General features: G+C 48.7%; 1 protein-coding gene across 1 annotated transcript; it reads right to left on the reverse strand.

Moving 5' to 3' along the window:
- Positions 1-1,118: 1,118 nt before the first annotated feature.
- Positions 1,119-18,796, reverse strand: LOC122380630. The gene is made up of 8 exons (XM_043363961.1): positions 18,664-18,796; positions 18,295-18,316; positions 16,515-16,597; positions 6,752-6,813; positions 4,582-4,655; positions 1,751-1,763; positions 1,487-1,573; positions 1,119-1,309 (listed from the first exon to the last, which is right to left on the reverse strand). The coding sequence occupies exons 1-8, from the start codon at positions 18,675-18,677 to the stop codon at positions 1,191-1,193; spliced, it is 474 nt and encodes a 157-aa protein (XP_043219896.1). The 5' UTR covers positions 18,678-18,796; the 3' UTR covers positions 1,119-1,190.
- Positions 18,797-20,364: the final 1,568 nt, after the last annotated feature.

Below are 20,364 nucleotides of genomic sequence, written 5' to 3' on the forward strand. Positions count from 1 at the left end.
CGCATTACAGACAATTCTAGTTGTCGTTTCGCGTGGATAGTTCAGTTGAGTTTGATGAGTGTTTCTGGGTGTTTTTGGATTATTTCAGCTATTTTAGCTTTTATTTTGCCTCTATTTTAGGAAAGTGGGATATTCCAGGCCTAATTTCAAGTGTTGCAATGACAACTGTCCCTAAAGCGGCGTGCTCTTTAACACAGTTAAACTTGCTCTTTAACACAGTTAAAGAGCAAGGTAGCCGCCCAGCACGCAAAGCAAGATGTGTGAAGATAATTATAGGGAGATACCTATGATCGAATTTGCGCAGGTGAGATCTGATTGAAATATTGATCAAGTAACGCCCAGAAAAGAATTTTTTATTTACTTCTTTACATGTTCAATTATTGTATTAACTCTAAACCTTGATTGGTGGCAACTGGCAACTTTTGTACAGCGGGTTCGGCATGCACAATGATTGTAAATTGTTGACCAGACTGAGCAGCCAAATCAACCTGATTTCCTTCAAATACTTTCTGCCTGAGTAGGCTGATACCATCTGAATCCTGAAGTTGCTGGAATGCTGATAGGAAAATTCTAGGGCTCACTGGAGCTCTCTGGTGCTCTCAGGTGGTGCTGGAACTTGCCCTGAGAAAGCCCTACAGCACCTTATTTTGATATTTGTATGCTTTTTCTAAACCTGATTAGTGACTAGTGAGTACCTACAAAGAGTAAAAATAAGAAAAAGAACATTCACAGGGGGCATAAGCAAGACACTGTATCTGTTTTTGTTTGTGCAACCAACTAAATAAAAACATTCAAAGCTCCATTTGGGAATAGATAGAAAATGAAAGTGGAAAGCTCTGTCCAGAATTTTGATTACTTGTAAAATCATTTTCTCTAGCAGAAATGATGTGAGGAACATTTGTGGCGATGTAGCTAATAAAGAGTTTCTCGTAATATCTGGTATGTAGCAGATTCAGCATTTTTCCCAGCCCTGCTGTTCACGGAGGAGGATGGTCCGTCGTCATGTAGGGGGCCGGTCTGTTCCATCTTTCGAAAATTAGTTGCTGGTGGTACGAGGTGTGCTATTGCGTATTAACGTCTTGACACTGACAACATTCCTCTCATTTTCATGTAAGCAGTACAGAAAATACAAGTGTATTTCCTAAAAAGCACAAAGTAAAAAAAAAAACGAGACAAATTAATGAGCCACCCTAAACCCGCACAAACATTGAAGGTGCTAGGTTCTGAAAGGTTATCCCTTGCGGATTCGCTGCAGGTAGTAGAGCTTCGACCGCACCATGGCGATGCTTCGGCCAGCACTTCGGCTGGGCTGTAAACCAGATGAGAGGCCATCAATGGAACAATTTTAACATCATACGGGGAACAACGATGGTTGTCAGCATAAACAATTAGGGCATGTCATAGCACAGCATAGGGCATGATGCATGCTACTATAGCAACAGGCGCTCAGTAAGTAAGGAGATATTCCAGGGAAGTAGGTTCTCACCGGAGACTCCGTAGGCTCCAGGCACCAAGCTCGAGCTGCCGGTCCCGGGCACTGGGTGCGGCTGCAGGGTGCTCTCCATCGGCTGAGCTGTAAACCAGATGTGAGACCATCAATGGAACAATCTTAACATCATATGGGGAATACCGATGGTTGTCAGCATAAACAATTAGGGCATGTCGTAGCACAGCATAGGGCATAATGCATGCTACTATAACAACAGGCGCTCAGTAAGTAAGGAGATATTCCAGGGAAGTAGGTTCTCACCGGAGACTACGTACACTGAAAACCAAAATGAATCTCCTGATGCCCTGATCATTGAAGTCTATACCCCAATTATTCCCTTTTGATCTCTTCATTATACCTATGGGGTATATTCATGGAATCGCAGTTGGCTTCATATTCCCATGATATTCCCTCGACCTCCATGAATTATTGATTCTCTTAATAAGCTCTTGATATCACCCTGTGAGAACCATACTATGCCATTGATACCCCAAATGATTCTGCATGATTCCGTGCGTATAAGATGCTGTTGATACCCCAGTCGCTGATAGTTATGCCTTTATGATTCTCTAACTATTCTTGCAATATACCCTTTCATTGCCCAGAGGGTATCTTGCCGGAATCACAGGGAGGCTCATATTCCCTTGAGATGCTTTCATATTCTTCTGTTATGCTTCCTTTGCCTGATTCTTTCAAAATACTCTTGATATCACCCGAGCAGAACCATAGTATTCCTCAATGATTCTTCGTTGGAGGCATCAGGAACACGCCAAAGGTCCGCCATTTTTCTCCGCCATTTCCGGTGATCAGTGAAGAGCGGTGTTGGGTGCTGTGTGGTTGCGATCGTGCCATTTTAGGCTGGAATTGAGCCTTATTGAGGGTGAGTACCATCCTTAGCAGGAACTCATATGACGATGAAATGCTTGGATTGACTTAGGCCCTTGATTTTTCATATGTAGTGTTCTTCTAAGGTTGCGTGTACTTGTGCTTCTGATGTCTAAATGAGATCATTACTTTACAGCATTATATTTGTTTAAATAGGTAGGTACCCAACAGTTGAACATCGTTGTTCTGATACATGTTAACTTCTTACATATCGAGTATAAGCGAACCTGTTCAACCAATCTTATACAAAATGCATTGGGGGGGGGGGGGGATTGCCTCATACTCTTGAGTATGTGTGAGCATCCCTGGACCCGTCAGTGTGAATAAAAAATATTCTCAAATGAGTAAGTGATATGTCCGTCGTCCTCCTTGCCTGATCCACAGAGGACGCGGCGCTGGTACTGCTGCGCCTTCTGGGTGAGGAGGGAACGGTCGTCATGGAGGCGCCAGCGGCGACGATGACACGTCCCCTGATACACGAGCGGGAGACGAGTTCGACATCGTGGTCGAAGAAACAGTGGTGGCCAGCGCCCAGTGCCTTGAAGAGGCACTCTTTCTCTTCGGGGTCGCCTACTACGTCTTCAACCAGAAAGTGTCCCGTGCATCGCGCTCCACGATGTGGTTCATCGTCCACGACATCATGGGGCTGCCGGCAGAGTCAACAGCGACGGCGGACGCGCTGAAAAATCTGTCGGTGCTGACAGCATAGTGTGCCCGCGCAGTGAGGTAAGCCCAGGGGCAGAGTGGAGACGGAGTGATGGACGGAGATGATGGAGACGGACGTGATGGCCCGCCCCACAGGGAAAGGGGTCACAAGCGGCATGGGCGGGCCTGTTGACATCCTGTGGCAGCCCCTGGGCTACGTTGTCGGACTTTCTTGAGGTCAGGGAGGGGGAACTCGTAGGAGCCACACGCTCAACTTTCGTTGTGTAGCAAAGGTGGGAAAAACCACGCCATTTGAAGGGGCACCGGTTGTTTTGCGACTCCTTCGTAAGAGTCGCAAAACAACGGTCATCGTAGAAGAGCCAGCGGCGCTTCTCGTGTGTCATGTGTGTTTTTTTTACAGCCTGGATCTCAACATGTGATATGGCATTTGTTATTTGTTTGTTATGGTATGAGGCGTGTGCGTGACGTATGTTTAATATGGATAGTATGTACAGTCTGTCTTAAAAGTACCGCGCAAAGTGACGGTGGATCCATCAAGCCTGACCGAAGAAGAGCCTGCTATACCTAATTTGAAAGTCACCGAACCAATTGACCTGGGGAGTGGTCGAGAATGTCAATTGCTTCGGTGATTCAAATTTAGCAGGCCCTTCCTCGGTCAGGCTTGATGGATCCACCGTTACTTTGCGCGGTACTTTTAAGACAGACTGTACAAATTGAATGTCTCTTGGCAACTAGGAAGCTGTGATTTTGAAATGAATGCAGAGGCAGTTGTCTTTCCAATCAATACAGTACGTTTTTCTTATACACACAAGCGTATCGTGGTTGCTGTTGGTGTGGCTGAGCGTCGATGGCATGGGCGGATCCAGGAAATTCAGAGGAAGGGCGAAGGTGGTTACATAAATGGCGTCTCTTACCTTTGTGTGGGTAAAGAAATCAGTGCGCTCGGTATCTCATGGGGATCTCACGAGGAATAGCATGACCCCGCGAGCCCATCCCTTGATCCGCGCCACTGCGGAACGAAGCATCAATGGGGTATATAGAGAGGCATCAAAGGAGCATCAATGTGGTGCATATAGAGAGCATCAAATCAGCATCAATGGGGTATATAGAGAGCATCAATGGAGTATGTAGAGAGCATCAAAGGAGCATCAATGGGGTATATAGAGAGCATCAAAGGAGCATCAATGGGGTTTATAGCAAGCATCAAAGGAGCATCAATGGGGTATATAGATAGCATCAAAGGAGCATAGATCGGGTTTAGACGGAGCATCCGAACTATGCTAGGGGGCATCAAAGGGGCATGGAGGAGATTCAGGGGGAATACACTAGGCATTTCGTAAGAATAATGGAGGCATAACCAGATAATCATTTTGATTCCACTTAGCCATCCAACAGGCATATTAGGGTAATAATGTTGGGATATTGGGGGTATCTAAGGCCAAAAAGGTGCTACTTGAAGTATATTACGGGAATAATTGGGGTTTCGTTTTAGACCATTCTCCTAATATCACACCCCCGGAATCATTTTAGTTTTCAGTGTAGGCTCCAGGCACCGAGACCGAGCTGCCGGTGCCGGGCACTGGGTGCGGCTGCAGAGTGCTCTCCATCGGCTGAGCTGTAAACCGGATGAGAGACCATCAATGGAATAATCTTAACATCATATGGGGAATACCGATGGTTGTCAGCATAAACAATTAGGGCATGTCGTAGCACAGCATAGGGCATAATGCATGCTACTATAACAACAGGCGCTCAGTAAGTAAGTAAGGAGATATTCCAGGGAAGTAGGTTCTCACCGGATACTCCGTAGGCTCCAGGCACCGAGACCGAGCTGCCTTACTATTGCAGACGACAGGGATGGGTGGGCACGACCCCCCTGGCGTTTCGCCCCCATGGGACTTAGAAACACTAGGGGAGAGTGGGGCATATTCGTGCAAAAATAGATAAATCCATATATCTGTTCTTTGGTTGGTACAATGGTAAAATTGCTGATTGTAGTGTGGATATGAACTAATGCATATATTTTTCATTAAAAGTTATCCTCTAAAATTATCGCTTCTGTTAGAAAAAAATAATAACTATCAATGTTGGCACGAAACTGTCCCAGCTATGGGGCACTTTCGTGCAAGGGGTGGGGCACCTCCGTGCACCCTGCAAAGTTCGAGGAATTGCCAGTAGTTACCAAAATTTACCAAAAGAAATTGGCAGGGTTCATTTCACTTGATTCCTTTCGACAAGAATGTATTGCACGACAAATGTAGAAAGAACGGGCTGGCCAACAAGAATGTGCCAACTGCCGGCCATCAGCCCGCCTCCGTGACCTCGCCAAGGTCGCGTGAATTACTTGTCACGATGTCTCAAGCAGCCGAGACTGAGTCAGGCGAGCGTCATGAATGAAACCTACTATAGATACTCATAAATTGCAAAAACGGAAAAATGAACGAATGAGCCTCTAGGCAGTGCATACACGAACCTGCCCCACAACGTTTTCTTCGTAATATATTACAAAATTTCTGGATGAAAAATGACACCTTTTTAACAAACAAGTTTGCAACAGTTCCGTGAGTAGTGTGAGCTTCTGCGCCGTGAATTTTGAAAAGCTGAACCGCATTTCCGAGTCAGGGTCACGTAAATGGATGCTATGAAAAAGTTTGAAAAACGCACGAATAATACAACTTTGCGTTTTAAATAAATGACCGTCGTGTGAATTGGTAAACTGTTCTTATACTTTATCTCATGAATTGCTTGGTGACGTCAGAGTCAGTTATCCAAACGCTCACGATGGTCAATTCAAGATTGAAAGAGGGACAGCTTTATATGCCATTTTCTAAGCAGGCCATGACAGCCGCATTAACCTTCGCCAAGGCAAGGGTTGGGACCATTTCGACTCTTGGTAGCGTCATAACTGTGGCCTATGTTTCCGACATACCTTGCCATGTATTACCTATTATATCGTGTAAAACTTGAGGATTAAGTCATTTAGGATCAGATAAATCAATCAGATAAACGAAGATACATTACAACAAGCATGTTGCACAGCGCCGCGTCAAAGCTATATCTTTTAACTGGTTAAAATTGTATGAGCTAAGTTCGGGTCAATTAAGAAAAAGTTGATCATCAAAGTCTTTTACTAGTCAATCATATGTAATGTAGCACGACCTGTTCAGTTTCTGGTCTTGTCCCTTGACCTGGGGGCACATTTTCCATTGACCTTAAAGGTCAAATTACGAAAATTTGTTAAAATTTGTTTTGTATTATTCGACGGGCCTCGGTGAAAGAACCACGATAGCTGTAAAATCATTAAGCTGATACGACGGTCCAATGTTCTTGTACGAATGTTTTCGTATAAGCGATCTGCTTCTCTTTTCGTGTCTCTTGGAGGTAAAATATGTTGACCCGATGTGAAATCAGCGAGATGGTAGCGAGATACCTTTTTTAACTAAACATTTTTGGCAGTCATAGCTTGTCTTCCTCACGCCCAGCAACAGTAAGTCAGAAAGTGTCAAAATGGTCCAAATTTGACCTCTGCTATTCCCTTGTGAACCAGTTTTATTTTATTACTTTGGTCCGCATCGTCACCCGGCGAAGGTTAAAAAGAGCAAAAAAAAAACAATGTTCTGTCCATAGTCACCACACACACATTAGACAAGAGATCCGGAGAAGGAAAGAGTCATTGACAAATAGGAAATTGACAATGAAAGGCATCGTTACCCGCGATGTATGCTCGTATCAGGTCCGGGTCAACTCTGCCACCTGAAGTCCAAGTTGGCACCCTAGTGAAGGAACAAGGTAAGGATACAGCACAATGAAATGATAGTGGAGTAGCACAGTGGAAATCGGACACGGAACAATTTTCTTAACCCTCGCCGGCCGAGGAGGGGGGGGGGGGGGGGGGTTTCGCGATAGCTCGGGACACGCCGGCGATAGAGAGCTGAAACTTGGCATACCTGACCTTTGATTCAAGCCAGATCTAGTGACATCAACCACATTTTCAGGTCAGATAAGGCCACTGACCTATGACGTCATAAGTAAACGTCTGCACGATTCTCAGACGTCGCACCTTCGCACCGCCCTCAGTGCCAGGGAAACTTTCACAGGAAGATGAAACTTACAGGACGTAGTATCCTCCAGAGGTCTCACAACGTGTATATCTCGGATTTTTCCTAAAGGTCATATGAGGTCAGGTCGGCTACGTGACCTCACCATTATCATTCAATGGGGAAATATTAAAACTGCTGACGCCGGGAATGATCTAAAACTAGCTCAAGTGCATGGAATAATGGAATCGTGATTTCATGCACTTCTTGCAAGGTCCCATGCTTCACTTTTGCATTGTGGACCTTGCGTGACGTCATTTATAGGTCACTAGGGTCATATGAGTTTTTATTCAAAAACTGCTGATCAAATTGAATAAAGAGTCGGGAAAGCCACCAATGGACTCGGGAAGACCTGTCGAATCGAATGATATGCGATATGACCTCATTCGACCAACTTCATGACCTGAGGGGCTCTGACCTTACCCTCACCCGAGGTCAACACCTTCAGTTGACGTCACCCAAACAAAAAGTGTACCATTCGACGCGCCTGAGCCAGGCGAACACGATGATGCCAAAATCGCGGCTCTGCGACCATTTTTTTGCGAAGTTATTAACCAAAAACCGAACCCGTGTCTTGGGCAGCTTGACCTGACCTTAGAGGTCACCGGTTGATCTGAGACCTTAAAATCGGGTACCAATCACTGTGTGTCGTAACGGCGCACACGCCCATTTTGTCCGCGATGTTCTAGCTCCATTAGGGGCGAAACGGTGAGGGGGGGGGGTCGAACCAACCCCCCTCGGCCGCGGCGTATGTAGAAAACCATTAGGTCCGGCGAGGGTTAAACAAGCTGAGAATGAACTGGAGTATGAACGGAAACACCCACACCCATGGGCCATTCTGCATCTACATCTGCCCTGGCAGCAGAGAGTGGCTTGTTTCAAAACAATTTTGGTTGCTGATGCCGCTCTCATGCCGCCTGGGTTTTGGGCGACCCTCCCGCCACTCCGCCCTGTCAATGAAGGTGGTTTTATCTGCTATAGTCGGTGGCAGCTGCCAACCGCTAACAGGGCCCAGTTTCACCAAGTGCGGTAAACTCAATTTGGGGTAAAATACCAAACTACCCCACTACATAACTACAAAAATACTACCCCGAAATTAAGTTACACTAACTTGGTGAGGTTGGGCACTTGGCCCAATCTCACCAAGTTATGTAAACTTAATTTCAGGGTAGTATGTTTGTAGTTATGGAGTGGGGTAGTTTGGTATTTTACCCCAAATTGAGTTTACCGCACTTGGTGAAACTGGGCCTGGAGAGACGACGACAGAGACGTCTCGGAAAGCAGCAAATAACTACTATGGACGTCAAACCCCTTGAGACTCCACTTTTTGCGATGATTTTTAAATGCGTGATTTCTCGTTGACGATATTTTGGCGATGTGTGTTTCAGAACCTGCTGAAACTGTTATTACCAAGGTATTTTGACGCCAAACGATTATGAAAGGTACTTCTCATTCACTCGTAATGTTAAATTTCACGGAATAAATCTGCTGTTTGGGTTAAGGCTACGCGCTCATGGGACGGAGCCACGCAATGACCTCAGCGCTACGCTCCAACCTACCCCTTCGGCGCTCCCTGCCCGGTAACCGGTCACTCGTGTCTCGCGCTCCATCCAGGGCCCTGTTTCACCGGTGATAGCAGCACGCTGCTATTACACGTGTCAAATTCATCAACAAACCATGGCATCGTCAAACTCTGTGATGTCATCAAATATTGCTGCTAACATCTTCACGGCCGTGCGATCAAACAAATGTATCTAACGCATTCAACGAGACAGCAACTCGCGGTCTCGTTGACCAGCTTCAGCTGGTCGTCGCGGGCAGTGGCTGAATGCACCTAGCCTTGTTAAGTACCACCGGATCTGTGTGGTGCACACGCTCGCTACGACGGGCAAGCCCGAAGTTCTCGCAGAAACTATCGGTCGCACCGTGCACCACTCGTACCAGACACGTGCTGCGGGCAACCACATGTTGCCGAGAATTCGCACTGAAGCTGGTCGACAGCGGCTCTGCTACGACACTGTGCGCGAGTATGACCGCTTACCGTTCGATGTCACCGCTCGCAACTTTCGACACCAGCTCAAAAAGCACATTTTTATGGAGCAGTCTGCGATGTCTAGTTAGTTTCAGTTGAGCACTGTGTCTTGAACCTTGTGTATTTACATATTTGACGTATTGCAATGAAAAGCCATGTTCCATGGATTTGCTGTGAATAAAGTATCTGTATCTGTATCTGCGGGCGACCAGCTGAAGCTGCTTGGAGTCACGCTGGACCAGCTGCTCCACTTCGGAGCCCACTGTCGCAGCCTCCGCCAGCGCGTGCGACCTCGAACTAACCAACTCAGACTGCTGACCGGGCGTGAGTGGGGGCTGGAAGAGCGCCAGCTGCGCATCGTCGCCTCCGGCTACATCCGCGGCGCACTGGAACACGCCGCCGCCGCCTGGCTCCCAGCAGCGTCACCGTCCCATGTCATGCTGCTGGAGAGGGAGATGCGCGAGGCCGCCAGAGTGGTAACCGGCTGCCCCCGGTCCACTCCGGCACACGCCGTAATGGCAGAGGCGGGCCTCGCCCCGGTGGCCGAGCGACGCACGGCCCTGGCGGCGCGCCTACTGGCCAAAGGCGCGCGCCCTCCCGGCTGGAGACCCGCTGCTGAAGGTGGCGGAGAGCCAGGCCCTCACCCGCCTCAGCACCGTGACGGGGTGGAGAGGAGTGGGCGAGGAGACCTGGAGAGCGGCGGGCATCTGCCCTCCGATCGAGCCCATCCTCCCCCTGCCGGATCCACCGTGGGAACCGTCACCAACGGTTTCCTTCGGTTTAGACATCGGAGTCGCCATCCCAACCGCGGCTAGAGGAATGCGGCTTCCCAGCACCTGGCGGCGCTCCCGTAGTGCGCCACCTGGGTGTGGACCGACGGCTCGGCCACCGACGGCGTCCTGAACGGTGGCGCCGGAGCTCTGATCGTGTGGCCGGACGGAGAGGAACGCTCGGTCCGCGCCCCGGCGGGCCGCCTATGCTCAAGCTTCCGGGCTGAAATGGTCGCCCTCCAGACCGCCCTCTCGTTCCTATTGGAGAACCCTCTTCACGCCGATGACCCCGTAGTGATCTGCACGAACTCACAGTCCGCGCTCGCCGCACTCCGAGAGGGCCCGGCCGCCCAGCACTCCCCGCTGGGAGGGGCCATCTGGAGAGCCCTCCGGGGCCTGACGGCGGGAGGAGGCCGGCAGGTCCACCTGCAATGGGTGCCCTCGCACTGCGGACTGGAGGGGAATGAGAGAGCGGACTCGATCACCAAGGAGGCCAGCAATCTCGCCCAGAACCAAGTCCTCATCGACGTCCAGACGGCCCACCGGGCCGCCGCCAGAGTGGCGAGGGCCCGGACCATCCGAGCCTGGCCGGCCGGCTGGTTCCGCCGGCTAACCGGGGACCGCCTCCCGCCGGCCGTGGCCAGTGGAGACCGGTCAGCGGCGGTGGACGTACACCAGCTCCGCGCCGGCCACTGGACCAGCTCTACGCAGTGGCGCCACAGAGTCGGGCTGGCGCCCTCCCGGCTGGCGGGGTGCGGGCAGTGTGACGATCAACACTGCAGGGCCGCGCTCTGCCCCCTCTGCCGGGAGGAGGCGGACACCCCCCCCCCCCCAGCATGTCCTCCTGCGCACCCGACACCGACTGCTGGGATCCATCAACCCCGACCTGGAAGAGGTGCGGGGCGGCGCCATCGTGGCGGCCCTGGGGGCCGCCCACAGGTCCCTACAGAGCCTGACGGCTACGTCTCAGTTGTGAGACGGAGGGACCAACAACAACAACAACGAGACAGCAACTCTGTTCCAAACGTAGCTATCAAAAAGCTCACGGATTACACGAAACGTCATTAGTGTGACGTCATCACATTACGTCAGCTCGCGCAATTTGATAGCAGCGTGCTGCTATCACCGGTGAAACAGGGCCCAGGCTTGGTGGTGAGGGGCCGCCAGCTCTGTACACTCAAAACTCAAATGATTCCTTTTTTGGTGTAAATGGGGTGTGGTCTAAAACGATACCCACTTTACGCCCTACTTAGACCAGAAGAACACCATCTTAACCCTCTCGAAACCCAAACATACACCCTGTACACCTGTCGAACACCGTTCATACACCCCTCTTGCACCCTTTTAACACCACCAGTAAACCTATATGACACCCGTATCATACCCACTTGCACCGGGTTTACACCCCCTGAACCAGCTTTATGCCACCTTTGCACCTTATGTGCACTCTTTTTACTCTTGTGCTACACCACCTTGCACCCAAATTACTCCTGTTCTACACTCCCTTTGCACCCATTTTACTTCTGTTGTACACCCCCTTTGCACCCATTTTACTCCTGTTTTATACCCCTTTGCATCCATTTTACTCCTGTTCTACACCCTCTTTGCACCCATTCTACTCCTGTTCTACACCCTCTTTGCACCCATTTTACTCCTGTTCTACACTCCCCTAGCACCCACGGTACACCCGGCTAGCACCATCCATGCACCGCTCCCCAACACCACCGCTCCCCACCTTTTTCATTCGCAGACCCGTCACCAAAGTCAGCCAGCTGGTGCAACATTTATTACAACGAAACTTAAAACGAAACGCATAACTAAACTTAGCGCATACGAAACTTAGCGCGGCCGCCCAGCCGCGGTGGCCGACTATGACGAACAGTTTCAGTCTATCTTGAAGGAACTGCTGGTCTTGGATGTCGGCCGGGGGCCGCTCAGTGGCTAGGAGTAGCACTCTGATTTCTTGGCGGTCCCTTGTTTGATAGTTCTCGTTGATAAGCCTCTGTTGAGAGAGGTAGTTCCGCCACTGCTGGTTAAACTCGGGCGGCGGGAGCACCAGCGGAGGTGGGCCGTCCATGGGGCGCTGAGAAGCCGAACCCGGCCGAGGTGTCGAGTCTGGTTGCGATGGCTGGGCAGCGCGGCCCGGCCGGGGCGGCTGTAAAAGAGTCGCCACTTGGCGGGCGAGCTGTTCCAGCTGGTCGTCACCCAGAAGCACCGGCTGGGTGGGCCTCGCGCCCCCGGCACCGCCTTCGGATCGATCCAGCTCGAACTGTAGCTGGCGAGCCACCTGGCTCCTGGTGTTCCTCGACGGCGTGTCGGCTGCTGAGAGTCGTTGACGCGATGTGGAGGGCGTACCTGGGCGGTCGTTGCCCATCCGCTCCTAGGAAGGGCAGAATCTGGCCGCGGGTAGGCACCGTGGTGCGTCCCGCTAGGCCAGAGGGAGATCCTGCGTCGCACTCCGCACTCACAGCCCACTTAATAGAGGTTTTCACTTTTCACCACCCAGCACTTGGGACGCTCCCCTCGTCGGAGCGTCCTGAGTCGCGGTCACGGCGAAACTGAGCCGTTAACGTCGGCCGAGGGCCCGCGCAGGGGCCTAGGCCGCTTCCCATTGGTCGGCCGCGCTGACGTCATGTCGGCAGCCGTTAGAAAGCGCGCGAAAAACGGCGTTGCTTCCTTGTTCAATGAGTGTAAAAGGGGTGTTTCCAGAAAGTTCTTATCCCGATCTATTCCCTTATTACACCCCGATCTGGGCATCGCCATATGGTGTACAGATGGTGTTTCAACGATGGTGTTCGTATAGTGTAAAAAGGGTGCTTCCAGAAAGTTCTTATCCCGATTTATTCCCTTATTACACCCCGATCTGGGCATCGCCGCCCTAGGTGTACAGGTAGTGTTTCAACGATGGTGTTCGTATAGTGTAAAAGGAGTGTTTCCAGAAAGTTCTTATCCCGATATATTCCCTTATTACACCCCGATCTGGGCATCGCCATATGGTGTACAGATGGTGTTTCAACGATGGTGTTCGTATAGTGTAAAAAGGGTGTTTCCAGAAAGTTCTTATCCCGATCTATTCCCTTATTACACCCCGATCTGGGCATCACCTAGGTGTACAGATGGTGTTTCAACGAGGGTGTTCGCCTGGTGTGTTGATGGTATATTTAGCGGATCGGTGCATGAGCGGTGTTAAAAAGGTTCATGGGTGCAAACAGGGACTAACAACGGTGTATAATGGGCATCAGGTTGGCGTACTTCTGGTGCATATCTGGTGTAAAGTGGGTGTAATCCCAACTTAAGGTGTCAATGGGGTGTAAATCGTGTTTTCAGTGTCACTCAAAACTCAAATGATTCCTTTTTTGGTGTAAATGGGGTGTGGTCTAAAACGATACCCACTTTACGCCCTACTTAGACCAGAAGAACACCATCTTAACCCTATCGAAACACCAAACATACACCCTGTACACCTGTCGAACACCGTTCATACACCCCTCTTGCACTCTTTTAACACCACCAGTAAACCTATATGACACCCGTATCATACCCACTTGCACCGGGTTTACACCTCCTGAACCAGCTTTATGCCACCTTTGCACCTTATGTGCACTCTTTTGACTCTTGTGCTACACCACTTTGCACCCATTTTACTCCTGTTCTACACTCCCTTTGCACCCATTTTACTCCTGTTGTACACCCCCTTTGCACCCATATTACTCCTGTTCTACACCCCCTTTGCACCCATTTTACTCCTGTTCTACACCCTCTTTGCACCCATTCTACTCCTGTTCTACACCCTCTTTGCACCCATTTTACTCCTGTTCTACACTCCCCTAGCACCCACGGTACACCCGGCTAGCACCATCCATGCACCGCTCCCCAACACCACCGCTCCCCACCTTTTTCATTCGCAGACCCGTCACCAAAGTCAGCCAGCTGGTGCAACATTTATTACAACGAAACTTAAAACGAAACGCATAACGAAACTTAGCGCATACGAAACTTAGCGCGGCCGCCCAGCCGCGGTGGCCGACTATGACGAACAGTTTCAGTCTATCTTGAAGGAACTGCTGGTCTTGGATGTCGGCCGGGGGCCGCTCAGTGGCTAGGAGTAGCACTCTGATTTCTTGGCGGTCCCTTGTTTGATAGTTCTCGTTGATAAGCCTCTGTTGAGAGAGGTAGTTCCGCCACTGCTGGTTGAACTCGGGCGGCGGGAGCACCAGCGGAGGTGGGCCGTCCATGGGGCGCTGAGAAGCCGAACCCGGCCGAGGTGTCGAGTCTGGTTGCGATGGCTGGGCAGCGCGGCCCGGCCGGGCGGCTGTAAAAGAGTCGCTACTCGGCGGGCGAGCTGTTCCAGCTGGTCGTCACCCAGAAGCACCGGCTGGGTGGGCCTCGTGCCCCCCGGCACCGCCTTCGGATCGATCCAGCTCGAGCTGTAGCTGGCGAGCCACCTGGCTCCTGGTGTTCCTCGACGGCGTGTCGGCTGCTGAGAGTCGTTGGCGCGATGTGGAGGGCGTACCTGGGCGGTTGTTGCCCATCCGCTCCTTGGAAGGGCAGAATCTGGCCGCGGGTAGGCACCGTGGTGCGTCCCGCTAGGCCAGAGGGAAATCCTGCGTCGCACTCCGCACTCACAGCCCACTTAATAGAGGTTTTCACTTTTCACCACCTAGCACTTGGGACGCTCCCCTCGTCGGAGCGTCCTGAGTCGCGGTCACGGCGAAACTGAGCCGTTAACGGCGGCCGAGGGCCCGCGCAGGGGCCTAGGCCGCTTCCCATTGGTCGGCCGCGCTGACGTCATGTCGGCAGCCGTTAGAAAGCGCGCGAAAAACGGCGTTGCAAAATGGCGTGCTTCCTTGCTCAATGAGTGTAAAAGGGGTGTTTCCAGAAAGTTCTTATCCCGATCTATTCCCTTATTACACCCCGATCTGGGCATCGCCATATGGTGTACAGATGGTGTTTCAACGATGGTGTTCGTATAGTGTAAAAAGGGTGTTTCCAGAAAGTTCTTATCCCGATCTATTCCCTTATTACACCCCGATCTGGGCATCGCCGCCCTAGGTGTACAGATGGTGTTTCAACGATGGTGTTCGTATAGTGTAAAAGGAGTATTTCCAGAAAGTTCTTTTCCCGATATATTCCCTTATTACACCCCGATCTGGGCATCGCCATATGGTGTACAGATGGTGTTTCAACGATGGTGTTCGTATATTGTAAAAAGGGTGTTTCCAGAAAGTTCTTATCCCGATCTATTCCCTTATTACACCCCGATCTGGGCATCACCTAGGTGTACAGATGGTGTTTCAACGAGGGTGTTCGCCTGGTGTGTTGATGGTATATTTAGCGGATCGGTGTATGAGCGGTGTTAAAAAGGTTCATGAGTGCAAACAGGGACTAACAACGGTGTATAATGGGCATCAGGTTGGCGTACTTCTGGTGCATATCTGGTGTAAAGTGGGTGTAATCCCAACTTAAGGTGTCAATGGGGTGTAAATCGTGTTTTCAGTGGTAGCGTAGGTATGTACGGCCCTCCAGGTATTAAGTGGTTGGTTGCCATCATCACAATAAGCGATCTGCATTGATAAATACGTCTAATGGCTGTTGAAAACCATTGCGGAAGTGTGTGCACGAACCCTCTTCTCATTTCTATTGAGTCATTTTACAGGAGTGTCTCTGTCATTCAAAGTTATTGCACCAAAAGCACATAGGCTAACTCTTTTGATGGAGCAGAGCGCAGCTATACGAAAAATCAGCCTTCTAGCTCTAAAAATGTTAAGTGCAGAGCAGAAAGACTACCTGGGGGGGTGGCAACCACCCCCCCCCCCCCATGTGCGGGCGAGGGTTAATACTCCAGCAACTGGGCAATATGAGCATCTCCATTGTTAACATTTCCGAATGAAAGCTCACTCACGTAAAGATAAGACCTCCTCCTTTTCTGGTTACCACAGGCGATGCTGCAGAGGACATAAAAAGTAAAAATTACTAGCCGGTGGCTCTCGGGCAGCTCAGTGTCGGGGTCCCGGGTAGGGTGAGCTCAGCGACGGCGGAAGCGAGCCGCCGCCGGAAGTCGGCAGGTGGTCCCTCCTGCTCACTGCGCCAGGGGGTGGGGGAGGCATTGCTCCCGGTAAGAAGCGTTCTCAAGGGCGGCAGCGGTAGAGGCGGGGTAAGGCGAACTTCACCTCGGAATAGAAGGTGTGGCTGTGTGTGAGCCGGGAGAGAATGGGAAAGAGTTATTGCAAAGCTGTCAGCTGCAGGGACTAGGAGGTTGGTCTATCAGCGGGTTGATTGCTCTGTCAATGCATTTCACACCCCTTCGATCACTACCCTAGCCCACCCCCCCCCCCCATAAACCCGGACCTGGTTATGGTCAGAAAGACGGTCAGCGGCTTTATCAGTGGATCGATACTACGATCAGGGTCATTGTCACGATTAGGAACACAGTCACAGTCGAAGTTCAGGTAGGTTGAGAACATTGTACCTGCATAAAAAGCGGCATAAGTAGCACACCACCCTTCACAACAGGTCATGGAAAGGGATCCTTTCAGATCAGTAACTAGAAGTGAAATGATGGCCTTTGAGCTTACCGGAATCCGTGCCATTTTACCAGGTAGCGGTGGCCTTCCTTCTTCAAAATCTTCTCCGCATTCACATGGTGGTGGTGCTTCATCTGTAAGAACCAGAATATCATCAGTATAACATAGGGCTGGGCGTGCGTGACAGACCCAGTGACTTATGTTGAAAATGAGGGCCTTATAGCAGAGATCCAAATTCAAATATGAATATATTCTCTCCGTTCTGCAGCAACTGTAATAATAATAACAATAACATTCTCAACTTGGCTACCTAAACTAAAGACAAATATAGAGGTGGAAGCCCTCCTTTAACCCACGCCCCGCTGGGGGTCCTGGATTTCCACGCCCTGCTGGGGAGGGGGGGGGGTGTTGACCCCCCTTCTAACTCGGCTCCTGGGTCACGTAGCGATACGCGGAAGGCGGCGTTCAAAAGAGCGCCAAAAATAATGGCTTGTAAATTATGAAATCACTTCAGCCGCTTTTTTGGCCAGGTCAAAGGTCAGGTCACCAGAGGTCACTGAAGGCAAAATTTAGCCGATTTTCAGGTCAAATGTCGACAATTTCCAACATACCCATGACTGAAACCACACATTACTTCTGCTGTGGACTGTACCTACCTCAGGAATTACGAAGTTTGTCATGCTCTTACTTGATGAAGCAATGATGAAGCAAAATGACTGTTAAGTGATTGCCATTATGCTTATTTTAATTTTTACTTTAAATAACTTGATTAAATTGCCATGTGCAAACACACAAATATTTCATATTCCAGTTCAATCCGGAATCCATAGGTCAATCAGTTTGTTAATCCAGTCCAGTCTGAATCCATTTCGACTGGACAAGATAAATAATATGTTGCATCAGTCCAAACCGTCTCATACTCTGCAGCCAAATATGGGCATAGCTCTGCCAACAAGAATCAATTTTTGATTGAAGCAATACTTTGATTCCTACCTCCTATTTTGTCCAACTGAGGTAGGTAGGTACATATGAGTAAAGACCTAATCATAATCATATCCAGGTACCAGGTATACCAGGTACCTGGATACCAGGTAAGATATGAATTACATAAATTAGCTAGTATTACATTTTGACCTGGTAATCCGTTAAGGGTAACGCTGCAGACAGCACCATGGGATATGTTAGGCAAGGATAAGGCAAATTTTAGGTGATGATACAGCAGGCATCTCACATGCCATGCTGCCAGCCGTTCGTGAGAAGTCGCTCGACTCTCCAGTTCTCGAGATATTTACACAAATTTTGCTTCTAAAAGCCTCTAAAGTGTCCTACAGAACAAAACATAATCTAACCTGACCTAGCCTTACCTACTAACCTACTAGCCTAAACCCTACCAATGAACAGCCTACAACAAAATTTGTGTAAAGATCTTAAGAATTACCTAGTGAGTCTAGATACTTTCTACAAAACTTCTTCTTCGTGGATTAGGACACGCAGCCGTCAGGCTCAAGCATCCAACACCTTTTATTAACGGGTGACAGCATGTGAGACGTCTGCTATGTGAATACCAATTATTTTGGTTTTAGAGGTAAAAGGTTTCAGGTGAAAGACCTTCAATGCTTCAGGAAGCATAATGCATACCTCTTTAACCAAAAATATTTGCATTACCCTTGCCTAACATAAAATATGATAACCTACTGCATAAAACAGGCCCTGGTGCAAAACTTACTAGCAAATCGCTGTTGGCTGGTTAGGTGAGGTTTGGTTATGTTTTAAAACAATGTATATTAGTTATCTTTAAGCACCTCACAATAGTATAAAGCCTATTACCTACCTTCTGAATGCTAGGTGACAATGTGGTAAATGTCAAGTTTATGTCCTAAGAAGATTTCATTGATAAATTTTTCATATTCTTACATTATTTGACATCCTGAATCCAAAAATGATACTCATATGTCTCGCAAATAAAAGAAAAAACATAATCAAACCTGACCTAACCTTACCTACTTACCTATAACCTACCGACCTACAGCCTACAAACCTACCCTAACCTAACCTAACCTACAAACCTACCTACCTACAACCTAAAACCTACAAACCTACAACCTAACCTAACCTAAAACCTAAAATTTTTGCTGTTTCATATTCGTATCAACAGCGTCACAATTGTAGTTAGGACCTAAACTTGACATATACCGACAATGTCAACCTTGCCATGAACCGCGGCAATCACTACAAACCGCTACAAACCAACGAGAAGACGAGGCAATGTCTTGCAAACATTCAGTGATATATGTTCACGCTTTCTACAATACCATTGTCACTAAAATAATATCGCACAACCTCACCTTGACACAACACGCTGCACAGCGAACCGCGGCAATCACTACAAACCGCTACAAACCAACGAGAAGACGGAAGAGGCAACGAAAAATGCTGCCATATCGCGTATTTTTTTTTTGGAGCCCAGTAAAGGTTTCTTGTGTCGCATTGCCACCGTTTGAAATCTTTGCCGACTTGTTCAATTCGCTATGTCAGGATAAAACTTTTATCCTGACATGTTCAGAAGTCAGAATAAATTCGAATCTGGACCGATCCCATAGAGTTATAAAGGGTTCAATTTATACTGACATGAATGTTAGGATAAATTGAAAAAGTATTGCCAATCGGGTTTATCCTGACAAAATGTCAGGATAAACAGGAAAAACGAACACACCCATCTTAGGTTGCACCGTTGGGTGCGTGGGGCCTTGCAGTGTACGGCCGGCTTTAGAGGACAGTGATTGACGTCTTACCTCTCGAAGATGCCTCTAATTTGTGCCGCTACTAGATAGTACGTAGAGGGCCTGTTGTAGCCCGCTCCAGCACCGTTTTCGCCAAATGTTTACTCTGTGGCTAAAGAATATAGTCGGATCGCTAAGGCAGTTTATCGCATTATTCCGTTTCGAAACAGTTCGCTATAGTACTTAGAAACGTCAGATCGAGGGCTCTTGTCAGGTATTCAGGTGCCTGCCTGACAAGTAGGCTGTGCCGCAGAGCACGGGTGTACTGCGGGCTGCCTGATGACTGTGTTGTTTACGCCCAATGCCTGTACTGACGATGGTACAGCATTTTAATCAAAATCCTTAGTGGCTGCCTGACAAGTAGGCTGTGCCGCAGAGCACGGGTGTACTGCGGGCTGTCTGTCGACTGTGTGATTTGCGCCCGTTGACTGTACCGACGATGGTGCGGTAAATTAATGATATATCCACCGTATTTTATTGCGGATGCATAGGGCTAGGTGGGGTAGTTTGCACCTGGTGGATACAGCCGAAATTGAATTTCCAGGAAACCGGAGGACCATGCTTGTTTCTGCTCGTTGTGTGTAGATGTGTATTTTGCGATTCGCCTTGTTTTGTCTTTGCTGCGCCAGAAGCAGATATGGCTTGCCAGAGTTAACTTCTGAGGCAGACTTTAGCAATAAAAAGTCGAAACGTCACTTATTAGTTTGTTCGCTATATACATATATATATATATATATATATATATATATATATATATATATATATATATATATATATATATATATATATATATATATATATATATATATATATATTATATATATATATATATATATATATATATATATTCGAATAGTTCGGAAGCAGGTTCTCTTTTATGCAAGTTTTGTTAAACACAACAGCATAATGGGCACTTATCTTCTTCTTATTAAGACTTTCGAGGCGGCGAATGCACTGTCGAGGTTCGGGTTCGTGAGAATGTAAAATATTACCAAAAGATGTCATAAATACAAAATATCATAGCTATATTGTTGTTCGACGTTTCGATCTATCAGAGATCATTTTCAAGAAAATTACAGTCACACAGTTTTAGAAGTCATACTTTGAGATAAATGGGTTCA

The sequence above is a fragment of the Amphibalanus amphitrite genome, unplaced genomic scaffold (assembly GCF_019059575.1).
Source record: "Amphibalanus amphitrite isolate SeventyFive unplaced genomic scaffold, NRLGWU_Aamphi_draft 000102F_arrow, whole genome shotgun sequence".
NCBI classification, from domain to species: Eukaryota; Metazoa; Arthropoda; class Thecostraca; order Balanomorpha; family Balanidae; genus Amphibalanus; species Amphibalanus amphitrite.